Source organism: Lactuca saligna, chromosome 3 (genome assembly GCF_052625555.1).
Source record: "Lactuca saligna cultivar CGN05327 chromosome 3, ASM5262555v1, whole genome shotgun sequence".
Taxonomy (NCBI): domain Eukaryota; kingdom Viridiplantae; phylum Streptophyta; class Magnoliopsida; order Asterales; family Asteraceae; genus Lactuca; species Lactuca saligna.
The window spans coordinates 177549146-177563397 of record NC_136419.1 but is presented as its reverse complement, the minus strand read 5'-3'; the positions used below and the strand labels follow the sequence as shown (position 1 = coordinate 177563397).

Below are 14252 nucleotides of genomic sequence, written 5' to 3'. Positions count from 1 at the left end.
TAGGGGATATAGTTTGGAACAGGGGGCTGATGAGCTTAGGTCTTGAGACCCACTTCTCTTTAAATTTATCATTATAGAAACGCAGGACCTCGCATTTGATTTTTTTAACGTCAGTGGTCCACAACCCGTTTACTGTAAGTCCATTCTACCGAGTACGCGTGTTCTTGTTGTTTATGAAGCCATGAAAGAACTTGGTATTTTCATCCCCGTCTCTCATCCATTTAACCCTGCTTTTTTGCTTCAGGTTAAGGGCAGCCAACCTCTCTGATTCGATGATCTTGTGAAAATTAGTTCAGAGGCGTTTAGTGGTCTTGATTCTACAATTTTGTCAAGGTTTTCCATAGATAATTTCAGTTTTGTCACAACATCAAACTCCTTGATGTGAGCTAGGTTCCGCCAATTGCGAATTGCATCCTTGAGGTGTCTCAATTTCACCGCCAAATAAGAGTCAGAAGGTCCATATCCTTGAAATGTATTCCAAGCTTGGAGGACAGTATCTTCGATTCCTTCTATCAAAAGCCATGAGTTGAAGAATTTGAAGGGCGGAGGTCCAAAATCGATGTGCTGTGATATTAGTGTGATCGGGTAATGGTCCAAGATTTCCCGAGGTAAAGCCGTTGCAGCAGCCGCGGGAAAAGAAGATAAGAAGTTTTGACAAACTAGGTACCTATCAAGTTTGCTCAGCTTGACTCCGTCATGAAAATAAGTAAACCGGTGTCCTCCCATATTTAGGTCATGTAGACCAACATCCTGTATGAATTTATTAAAATCAGTAGCAGTGTGTTTGTAGTAACGAGAGTTGAGCCTTTCCGACGGTCGCCTGACTGCGTTAAAATCTCCAAAAAACTACCCATCTACCGGTCTTGGAGCGGATGATTTCGAGAAGATCAAACCAAAGTTTGGCTTTATCACTTGGAGCTTGAGGAGCGTACACGTTAGCAAATATTGTGTTTCCATTGTGGCCATTCCAATGCCCGATAATTATCAAGTAGTATCTAGACTTAATGACTTCAGTTTTTTGAAATAAATGGGGGTTCCATATGCAAAGCAGACCACCAGACCTTCCAGTAGAGTCGACGCCCTCAAAGTCAAAATTGGAGGTATCCCAGCATCCCCCAATGTCAATTTTGGTGAAATATCACATCCATGTTTCTTGAATTCCAATGAAATTTATTTTGTTTCTATTCTTGAGTTTCTTAACCCAACCCACCTTGGCATCTTCCCTGATGCCCCTGATGTTTAGACTTAAGCAATTCATTGGTCACGATTATACTCACCTGAATCACCCATGACTTCCGAGAGAATCGCATCTCTAGAATCAATCTGGAATCCAATAGCAAACCCCACTTCTGCAGTTGCCTCGACCTCCTGAGAGAAGGAGGGTCCATTGTTACCTTCTGAAACAGCATTAGAGGTTGAGCGGGAAGCCGGGTTTTTGTTTAGGTCGAGAGGATTGGTTTGATTGGGAGCGAGGTCTCTATCAATTGGGGGGAAGAGAATACCAGGATCACCAGGAGTATCTGTAGGAGGGAAGAAGACTGAACGGTGAGGAGAATTGGATTTTTGCCTCGATTTACTAAGCCTCTTTCTTTTTCTCCTGCACCCCAATTGTTCTAGATGGGCTTCATCTTCATATCTTGCTTGAGCCGAGAATCTTATTGGATTAATGGGGGTTGGGAAAGGCCCAAAACATCCCAGTGGAAGTGTTGCTGGGAAATTTTCCCCCAACTGGGCCCCATTTCCACGTCCCCAGGATTTGCTCATGCCCACCACATCGTTGTTGAGAATAGGGTAATTAATGCAGTTACTGTTGTCGTTACCTCCCAATGCCAATACCTCGAGAGCCGGAATAGAGGGGATATCAAGAGCCGCACCTTGAACGGACAGATTTGGCACCACTGAGTCTGTTGCCGGAGCCTCTCCAGTCGATTCTAATCCTTCCATCTGCTCCTCCGCCGTTTTATCGTTGTTACCAAATATACTATCCGCTCTATATTCCCCATCTTCCGGTACCACATCATTCTCCTGCATCCATGTTTCGGATATACCATCTTCATCATCTGTTTCTTCAGTGTCGTCTTCCTCATCTGATTCGATGGTCTTATCAAATTGGAGTGGCGTAAAAGGTGACCAGTCATCAGTGTACTCGACGACACCGACGCAGATTATTTCTCCTCCTGCAAAGACTTTTAGTTCTTCATTTATCCATCTCCTTGCCGATGTGATAATACCCACTTTTCCCATCAAGTAATCTCTCCTGGTTCCAATGTTGTCAAATGGATGAGTCACCCGTCCAAATCTTCCTGCTATGGTAGAGAAAGTGGCTTCGTCCCATAATCTTAGTGGAAGTCCAATTATTTTTAGCCAAGCCATTCTTTCAAAGCGTAGATCTTTTTGACCTCCCCATGTCAGCCACTTTAACCATTCATTCCAATTATTCTTGTTTTCAAGGAAGGCTTTTGTACTGACCGAGCATCCCATGGCAATGGCGATATTTAGACCTCCCAGATATTTGATGTGGTCCCCATTGATTAATGATTCTGGGATGTTTGCAATGTGATCGAGACTATGTGCTTCCCCAATAAGTACTGGTTTATGAAGCCAACTATTCATTTCTGTATTGACCTTGATTGGGATGGGGGGCGGGGGAGGAGGAGAGGTAGGGGGGATCCCAGTTGCAGAGCAACTTGGGCAAAAGATCTCCGGTCTCTGAAACCACCTGTGGTATTAGCATGTGTCTTGAATTGGTGTTGCATGGCCACTTTATGGGTTGTATTAGTTGATGCTTTTGTAGAGTTTCTTGGGTGTTTGGCCAGGTTTACTTCGAGACTGTACCCATTGCACTTGATACCTTGTAGACTATTTTCCAGCGTTACTTCATCTTTCACCTTTATGAAACAGATGAAAGCAAAGTGTTTGCCATTGCGATTCTTCTTGGGAGGGATGAATACATCTACCACCTGACCAAACTTGGTGAATGGGGCTCTTATTTCGGCTAACCTGGATCCATTGGGTATGTTAGATACATAGAAGGTGGTCTCCTTGCTGGTGTTAACCGGAGGTTTCTTCCTTCGGACTTCCGTCCATGCGCCGGTTTGTCTATGAAAACAAGAATCAATTTCCATAATAAATTCAGTTCATAATTTGAACAAACAACACAAAATTCCTTGACAACACCCATAATAAATTCAGATTCCATCGATTTCGTCCCCCAATGCGTTGAATGCCGTGCATTTCTTGGAACCACCAACCAGAGTTCTACTTCCACCACTCCTGCCTGAAGAAATCGCAATTTTTAACGGGTATTTCTAAATACAAGAATCAATTTCCAAATACACGAATGAATTGATCGACTGATATATGTCGGTTACTAAATTTGACCATTTACATCCTATTTGATTTTTAAGGTTTTTTTATTGGTTAAATTTGCATTCTTTTTTGAAAAAGTAAATTATAAATAGTTTATTATAGGTTGATTTTTAATAAAAATGTTTATAGGGTGTCAATTTAGCAACACCCTAAATATATTATACTGTATTAAATTTCTCTTGCGGTTCCAATTCACAACGTGCTACTTTTTAATTTACCGCTCTTATATTTATATTAAATTTTCAAATCAAACGTTATACTTATTTAAAATTCTTATATATATATATATATATATATATATATATATATATATATATATATATATATATATATATATATATATATATATAAGGAAATTTTTGGTAGGAAGGTAAGAAGTTTTTTTTCTACATATTTTTTTCGCGAACAAACAAAATGAATCATTAGATGATTCATTTGTAAGATGATTCACAAGAAAAAAATCTCAAAAAAACATCTCGATGATTCATTTATATAATGATTTTGTTGTTATTCACTAAAATTGTCATCAAAGTGGATTTTTTTCTTAATTTCCTTAAAAATGAATCATATAGATGTTTTTTGAGAATTTTTTCTTGTGAATCATCTTACAAATGAATCATCTAGTGATTCATTTTTTTTGTTCTTCAAAAAAATATGTAGAAAAAAAACTTCTTACATTCCTACCAAAAAAAATTTCTTACCGTGTATATATATATATATATATATATATATATATATATATATATATATATATATATATATATAACTCGTGAGAACCACAATTATAAAATTTATTAAACTTTCATAAGAAAAACTCAAAATTATTAATTAATTATTTGAAATAAATTATTAATTAAGATATATTTTTTCAGTTATATAAAATTGTAAGCGTTGATTTAAATAAATATATAAAATTATATCACCTTATAATATATATTAATTTTATTTTATTTTTTATTCGAATGTTATTTATTTAATGTAATATATCTTTTGGTTTGACAATTTTTTTCAACAAATCTTCCACTATTCGACATTCATATTCAGTTAGCCGTCGTGGATAAGGATGACCTTCTAAATATAAGGATGGCTCATGGTTATGAAATTCACATATCATTTTTATATTCCAAGAATTATCTACTGACGAATAATTACACTGTAGGCTAAATGGACAATTAATTTTTTTTGTCCCTGTTTTTTTTTTTTTTTTTTTTTTTTTTTGTGGAGATTTGTGTACTTTTGTATGTACCTCCACGGTCACATTGAAATACAACATTAAAGTTACGTTTAGAATTTTTTATGACGATGACATAACCTAAAGTATTTGCCATATTTTGCACCAAATCCATCAATTCTTGACAAGAATTGAACACCTGACAATTATATTATTATCAGTAGCAGACAAATCCACTTGATGCTTACATTACAGTAACAACATACTAATGAATTGATACCTTATTTGTTTTGAAGGGTGATGTGTTATCGAAGAAATAACGACTTTCGTTCAAACTTTCATTTTCTTCTGCTTCATTTGTGTCCATTCGATGAATATCCGTTTCGAATGGTGATGTGTCGTCGAAAAAATAGTTACTTTCATTGAAGCTATTATTTTCATCTACTTCATTTGTCTCCATTGGATGAATATCATCTCTCTAAACATAACAAAGAGAAACCCATATATTATAATAATAATAATAATAATAATAATAATAATAATAATAATAATAATAAGAAAGGTTAAGTACAAATACCTCATAATATGTGTCACCTATCCATTCTTCCCAACTTGTTATTTAATAAAATCTATATTTATAACAAATATCATATGTCTGCTTTTAAGGAAAATTACTTTCAGCAAGTCGCTTTCAGTTTACCATATAAGAAATATCAATCCTCTATATATAGAAAGAAATTGTAACCAAATTTTCATTTTTATCCCTTCTATTTTTTTTAATGTTTCATAGTTTATATTTCTTATTTAACAAATTATTTTTTTTCTATTAATATTTATTAATATTCATTATTACTCTTCTTGTAAATGTATTCATGAGATCATTTTAATTAAACAACTTTTATGAATAAGTAATATGTTTCTATTTGTTAGTTTTCAAAATTAATAAAGTTTTAAGGGTTTAAGATTTAAATTGATAAAATTTAGGGTCTTTTCTAAAACTATAATGTAAACCGAAGGTATAAAATTGTATATTATATTTTATCGATAAAATGATTATTTTATCGGCACACATATTAATATATTTTATGGGCACACATATCAATCCTAAGAATCTGAAACCAAATTTTTATTTTTATCCCTTCTATTTTTGTTAATGTTTCATATTTATATTTTTTATTTAGCAAATTAACTTTTTTATTAATATTTAAAAATATCTATCAATATTCATTATTACTCTTCTTGTAAATGTATTCATGAGATCATTTTATTATACAACTTTTATGATTAAATAATATGTTTCTATTTGTTAGTTTTCAAAATTAATAAAGTTTCAAAGGTTTAAGATATAAATGAAAAAAAAAATCTAAGATCTGTTCTAAAACTACAATGTAAACTAGATATATATAATTGTAATATTACTTATCAATAGAATTGATTGACACTGATTCACACGCATTTTAAAACCATAATTGAAATGATATATGTCAGTTGTCATTTTAATATATTAAATTGAAAAGATGATTAATTTACTTAATTTTACTTAAATAATGTTTTTAGCAATGGGTTAGAAAAGTTATAAATTGGTTTATCGTTAATAATATAAATTTTAAAAATAATAAAATATATTTTTAACGTTTTGATGAAAAATATATTTATTGAAAATGATTAGAATACATACCTTAACATTTTAATTGATATTATTTTGAATATATATATTTAAGATTTTTTAGTATTTATTTTTATATGTGTATTTCATGTAAAGTTGTTGAAATTAAAAAGAATAAAAAGTAAGAAGATTTGTTTTGTAACTTACATCTAATTGAAAGGGAAGAAAATGAAAAATATAAAAACAATTAAAAATATGAAATCAACAAATATGATGATGGGATTGATTCTCTAATGATTGCTTATACACGAATAAATTCGTGTTAATAGGAGCACCCATTTTTAACTTAGAGCAATCAAACGTCAATACCCACGTTGCAGCCCACCGAACCCTAGCCTGAACCCTGACCATCATCCTAAAATTGAAAGTAATCGACCCATGGATCCTCTCATCTCTAATGCTATCTCCATCATGGACATACATCATCAGAGAAGTAAATGTTTCCCTAATGGTCGTCCCGAATTTGCCCTAGTTTTTACATTACCGTTCATGTGATAACCTTCCAATCGCCGGAAATTTGTTAGTATGATGAAATACTCAAGTTGGTTATGATTACTTTGTTTATACCGAACTGGGGATCCTGTAAATGTAGGAAGAGGCCGACCCATATCATATAGATAAAGAGACAGATGTAGGCGATAAAAATGGCGAGGGCTATGAATAAAAAAGTAAGTTGGTCCAGTTCATGCCTTCATCCTGTGGACCATTCGGAGGGTTTGCCGCACCGGTGTTTGGGTTGCTGGTGGTGGAGAGAGTTGGGTTTCCGGTGACGGGTGTGGGTGTGGGTTGATCGGCCATTGAAGATGTAGACCGAAAGTATGTGCAAAAGGTTGATGATTGTTAATTTGTTAGTTGTGTACATATATGAATAAAGGGAAGATGAAGATCAATATTATTTGTAATCAGAATCTTGAAGCTCATGTCTACATGTTTTTCAAAAAAAAAATAGCAAAGCGATTGGAAATATGGAATAAGGGTTGTCGGGTTTGTTTTGGGGAATTTTCAACCTCAAAACTTTTTCTTTAGTAAACGAAAATTTAGTTCCTTTTTGAAAGATTGATATGATTCAACACAAAGGAATATTGTTGTCAATGATATGGACCTGATAATTAATTAGGATTATCATGATAATTTTAGGGATTTTCTAGTATTATCATAATTAAATATAAAATTTATTAATTATAGAAAATATTTGTTCATAATTAATGTTCTTTACATTTAATTATGGTAATATTTCCCGTAATTAATAGTTTTTATATGTGCCCTTAAGACACATATTAGAAAATTCTATTATTTTAAGATAGTGAATGTCCAAAATGTATAATTTAGGTTTTCATAAGAAAAATATCGGGAAAATGTCAATTTAGCCTATTTTCCCGAGTTTTAAGATATTGTTGTCAATAATACATGAAGTATGCTTAAGCGTGAACAGCTGCTATGGGACCTCGCAAGTATTTATGACAACCCGAAATTTCTATCATGTATAATAGATCAATTCAATCAAAGTTAGACTCGTTTTGTTATCTTTTAGCAATGTGTAGGGTCTATTTGAGTGTTCTAAAACTAGTACGATCAAGGTAGGAGCCTAGAAATGGGATAACACGATGCATATCAAGCAAACTCGGGCCAAACACTCCAACACATGGAGTGTGCGGCCGCACACTTGAGTGTACGGCCACACACAAGTGTGTGCGGCCGCACACCCCTTCCATCCACACACTCCCACCTATATACATGACCCTTAGTCATTTTTGAACACTTTTTCACTTCCTCAAGGCTAGAACTTGAAATCCTCTCAAGTATCATCCAACTTTTCACTCCAGTCTTCAATCAAGTAAGTGATTCATCCTTGGATTAGTTAATACATGACCTTAACTAGCCTTCCCCTTTGCTTTGATCCATGAAAACATCCATTTTAGTCAAGAACACCAAGAACACACACTAGTTTTGGACCCTAATCACCCTTTCAAGCCCCTATTGTAGTGACATAGAACATGGTTTGGCATGCGGAATTAAAGCTTGCACAATTAAACATGGTGATTTGGGTGTTTAAGAGATATATTGAATGTATATGGTTTTTACAAAAAGGATCTAGATCTAGACTACATAATTAACACACACTTACACACTCACTTCTACATCTCTCAAAGCACACCTCTACAACTGAACAAACCCACTATTTATAGAGGTGTTTATATGTCTCTCTCTCTCACTCTAACTAACAAATGGGTCTAAAGGCTAAAGCACTACATGCAAGTGGGTTTTACAAAAGTCAAACATTTACAAAGTCATGAATGAATAACTTTGCACCCTAACATTCTCCCCCTCAAAGTTAGGAATGAATGACCCACTTCAAATCTTCCAAAATCAAGCACTACGTGGTTCGAGCCTCAAAGGTGACACATGTCGAAACGAACTTCAATCTTCAATTCTTCCATGACTCTTCAATTTGGGCTCTAGGATGTGAGACCATACAATCCGAGCAACAACGAATGATCAAGAGTATTCCAAACTCCAAATAATCACCCAAAGTTGCGCATAAAAACACACCCCAAAAATCTTCAATAATTCCAAACCCATTTCGAACACATCACTTCCGAACATCCAATTGCATCATTTCGTAGCTTCAAAACTCCAAGATCACTTCGGTCTTCAAATCTGCGTAATATGAAAAATTCAAGTTCGAATTTCCATATAAAACTTCTCCCCCTTTTTATAATCGAAATTTTATTATAAAACCCCAAGGAAAAAGAACGTGCTTTATTTAGAATTTTTCATGTCAAAACTCCCCCTTAACATGTGGCATAAACTTTGTGCTTTAATCCGGAAAACCAAAAAATATTTAATTTTTATTGTCGTTCACGGATTGACTTTGACAAAATTTCTCAAAAATGGGTAGAAATTGTCAATTTCAAAATTCTGCAGTGACCCGGTGCGCCAAAAACAGCCAAATATGCGAAACACACTCCCATTTGCGAAACTAGGTAAAATGTGTAAATTCGCACAAACTGCAGGGACCAAAACTGAAAATTCTGTCAATTTCTCAAAGTTTTTACCCCAAATGCGAAACTGGGTAAAAATTTTCATCTTGCGAAGCCTGCAACGATGCGAAATGAAAATTCTGCACTTTTGTCTTTATATTACCCCATTTTGCGAAGTTGGACCACTTGTATTATTTCTTGAAAAGAGCAGGGACCAAATGCGAAAATATTTGTTTTCTTCTTCATTCCTTCGCATCCCTTCGCATTAAACAAATGCGAACATGACTGAGAAACCCAAATGCGAAATCAACTTTGAATCACACATATGCGAACCTGATTTTGATTGACACAAATTGAACAAATCTCACTCTCAGATGCGAACTCGATTTTAGATGCAAACATTTTTGACCTCCATATCACAGATGCGAACATTTTTATATGCGAACTGTTCCCAGATGAGAACTCCATTGAGACCCAGATGCGAATGAACAAATCGATCTGTTTGTTCATTATTTCAATCGGTATCAAACAAACTCGCACAAATCAATCTTGCGCACTCGCACAACAAACTAAATCATCGACACTTCGTTCTTTGGTTTTAGACCTCATCAATCAATCCAAAAATCGATCAAATCGATACTTCAAATCGTTCGATTCCAGTTCGTCATTAGCAAAAATTAACACAAAACGACTTAGACTTCCTGGACATCAAAATTTCAAATTCCAGTATATCATTCTTCGATTTCATTCACTGAATCGAGTACTCAATTGACGATCTCGTGTACAAACTCGTAATCGAATTTCTTTAACAGGTGATCATCCATCGTCCACCATCAACATCAATCTATTGAGCATTCTGATTGTATACTCCCAAAATCAACAATCGACAATAAAAAAAACACGAATATGTCTTCATCATGAATTTGGAACTCGAAATCACTTCAATCAAAAAGCTTAGAATCTAATAGTCGATTTCCAGAACATGTTCGTGTTCACAAAAATCCATTATTTTGATTTCGACGCCCAACCTATTGAAATTGACTCCAAAAAGGATTTTATTCACAACGAATACATCTTTGACTCGCAGTAAGATCATTCAACTTGCATTAAATCAATGATTAATCAATTAAAAATCGAATCTAATCTCAACACAAATTGAGTTTTCGATTCAATTTTCAGATAACGATTTCATCCATATCAAATTGAAATTTACTTTCAGAAAACGATTCATCGATGATAAGAAAATAACGATGAGAAATCGAGAATAATACATCAAGATTGATTGATTTTTAAATTGATGATCTGAATGAATAAGCATGATATTCGATTGTCGACTGACGAACAGGAATGTATTTTGATCAACCAAATATGATCAAAGTGATTGAATTCATTGGGCTTAAAACGAAAAATTGTGATCAAAATGTAGAGAATTATGAACAGTAACAGATCACTTTTGTTATTTGGCTTTGAATTAATCGATTATGAACAGTAAAGAAGATTGAATGGGCTGAGTTTGATATAATGAACAACGATTTATTGAAAATTGGATTTCAACGTGGGCTTACGAACAATAACTTTTGGATGAACAGTGAATCAAATTTTTTTTTTTTATGATAATATGAATTTGATTTTTGATTTTGTTTGGGCTTGATCTAAACAAAAAATTTATTGAATCATCAATGGGGTAAAAACGGATTAGATCCAATGAATCAAAATGATCAAAAATCAAGAATGCAAAGCACAAATCCAAATATTACGAGAGATCATAGAGAGAGACTCACCAAAATTGATCAAATTGTGATAAAAATTGCCAAACCAAGAATCGTTGTTCAAAAGTCACGTTGATCGTGAAAACCAAGCTTTGATACCAATTGTAGTGACATAGAACATGGTTTGGCATGCGGAATTAAAGCTTGCACAATTGAACATGGTGATTTGGGTGTTTAAGAGATATATTGAATGTATATGGTGTTTACAAAAAGGATCTAGATCTAGACTACATAATTAACACACACTTACACACTCACTTCTACATCTCTCAAAGCACACCTCTACAAGTGAACAAACCCAATATTTATAGAGGTGTTTACATGTCTCTCTCTCACTCTAACTAACAAATGGGTCTAAAGGCTAAAGCACCACATGCAAGTGGGTTTTACAAAAGTCAAACATTTACAAAGTCATGAATGAATAACTTTGCACCCTAACACCTATAACGTGTATACACTTATCATAACTTGTTGTATGCAAAGAACACTTGGTGATATGCTGGAAAAACACGATTTTGACACCTTCATGAAGGGTGTGCAGCCGCACACATCATGGTGGCCTCACACACCCTTTTTAGGTCCAAAAATGGCAATGAACTCCATATAAGGCTAGAGCATGAAGTAAGAAACCTTCCAAGATGAGTCCTAAAGCCTTAAAATACGTTTTGGCACATTTCATAGGGAGTGTGCGGCCGCACAGACACCCTGGCCGCATACACACAAATATGGTGCATATTGACTATACACTCCCTTGTATAGCCATATACCCCTTATATATAATCATATATGGTTGTAACACTTCAATATAAGTGTTTGCTAGTCCCTAAGGTGGTCCCAATTAAATAATTAGTTGTTATAAGCACTAATTGTATTCATATATGCATAATTATATGTTGAATATGATTCGTTTGTGCTCAAGACTCCAACTGACACCCAACAATCTTATATCGATATTTCATTCTAGTTACTCACTACAGGTGAGTTCATACCCCGTTAATCTATCTTTTAAATGATTTTAAATGCTTTTAGGGGGGGGGGGGGATACAAGTAGAAAACATGTAAGTTATGTAATCAACCACACATGATTAATAACTGTGTTTCAAACAAAGGATTTCATATATTTCAAACTGTGTTTCAAACAAAGGATTTCTTATACTTTCAAACTGTATTATCAATCAAGCTGCTTTTAAATCGTTTTATAAATTGACATCAAGTGATCAATATTTATTATTAAACTCTTCAAATGTTTTACAAAACTTCTTTTTATAACTTATATATTGTCAAATGCATGTCTATATATGTATGGTTATATAAGTAATATTTAAAGGACTTAGGATTGATAACTCGCTTAATTTCCTTTTCCTTGTTTGGATGGGGCATGAGAGTATCGATTATTTCTCCGAATATCGTTTAAATATTAGTTATATATTATGTATACATATATAGATATAAAAGTACTATCAATCAGTTAAATACCTTTGGGTAGCAAAGGTATACATTCATTCATTCAAACTACAGAAATTACTAGTAAGCTATAATAGGCATAGTTTAGGAGAATACTATCATATACGAATACTATAACATAGAATACTATAAAGAGTCAGTTCATACATGAGTCAATACATACTATTATGTGAAACTAAGAGAACATACTATTATGAAAAACTAAGCGAACATACTATTATGAGAAACTAAGAGAACATACTATTATGAGAAACAATACATACTATACACTATACAAGAGAACATACTATGATATGAAACCAAGGGAATACACTACATACTACATAGAGAAAACATACATTACACTTTTACATACAATACATATACAAGAATACTGTAACATAAATGTGAACCATTATTTCGGCGCATGGCATCACTGCCATGGCTCGATTTGTATCCAGAGTCTCCTGGAGGGAAAGTGTGAGTTTGTGTATAGATCTATACTGGATTAACTATCCTACACCTTGTTGTTCGCTACAGTAGGACTTGCAAGTCTATGGGTGCCAAATGCCATTTCTTCCGACGTCTTTCATCGTCGTGTTATTAGTCGATAGTATGGTGCAATCATTTCACATTACACCTTAATTAACTGCCACATTAAGGTAGATAGTACAATAGTAGTTACTACAATACAACACTACAATACTATTATTATTTTCCCCATTGCATTCACATTGTGATCTCATCACATGAATGGTAATGTAAAAACTATATTTTTGGTTAAGGATAGTCTCATTTGGGAAAATACACACTTATACAAGAAACAAACATACAGAACATTTGATGCCTTGGTAGAGGGCTACGTTTAGTAGAAAATATACGATTTTCTAGGAAATACAAACATTTACAAACTTATACATCAAACACTTACAAACATTTTCATACAAACAACAACACTAAAATGCTTATGAACTTACCAGATTTAAAGCTGATAAACTCTTTCAAAATAACTTGTATTCTCAGGTCATCAGTAGACAGGTACCGATGCTAGGTTTTGAGAAGATGGAGCTCGTTCAAGACTCATCTCTTATTTTGATTTACATTTTTGGTGTCTAATAAACTTCACAGAACACACTTGTGTTAAATTATATTATTAATGCAATGGATGATGTTGTTGCTTGTTTACTACTATGCTTTGTTGTGATACTGTACATGACGTCCTTCACCCCCGAAAGTTTCCGCCGTTCAGGTTTTGGGGTGTGACAGTATTCAAAATTGAGAATCATAGCGACTTGAACAACAAAATATCCATAAGTTGTGGTGGTTGCATCTAACATTCCAAAATGACCACCATTTCTATACTTATGTTCTTCAAGTAATTAATTGTATCGCATTTGTGTAGTGAAAAATAAAGCAACAATCAACATGAAAACACCTTGAAATCAAACCATATTAGCATTCACAAAAGCTTTTTCGATCATAAAATGTTGGTAAAATTCAAATGAAGAACACACATACCGATGGAGGGCAATAAAACGAAGGACACATACAACCCTTTATTACACATGGATATGGGTTTTGTAGAAGACCATAGAGAACATGTACAATCCTTTATTCAAAATTGTTTTAATGAAATTTGTTCAATCAAATCAAGTTAGATAAATAAAAGACTAAACTGCACAAATGGTCCTTATGGTTTGCTCAAAATTGCCACTTTGGTCCAAGAAGGTTTGGACTAGCACCACAGGTCCAAAGTTTTCATTTTGTTGCTAGTTTGGTCCAATTTGCATTGAATTTTTTCATAATGACCATTTTTCCCTTGTTTATTTATTTATTTAAATATTTTTCTGTTA

The 14252-nt window shown here is 33.7% G+C and overlaps 1 protein-coding gene across 1 annotated transcript; it reads right to left on the bottom strand.

The window, feature by feature from the left end:
• Positions 1-240: 240 nt before the first annotated feature.
• Positions 241-726, bottom strand: LOC145036202 (uncharacterized). Its single transcript, XM_078984666.1, has one exon. The coding sequence runs from the start codon at positions 724-726 to the stop codon at positions 241-243; it is 486 nt and encodes a 161-aa protein (XP_078840792.1).
• Between the last annotated feature and the right edge of the window lie 13526 nt (positions 727-14252).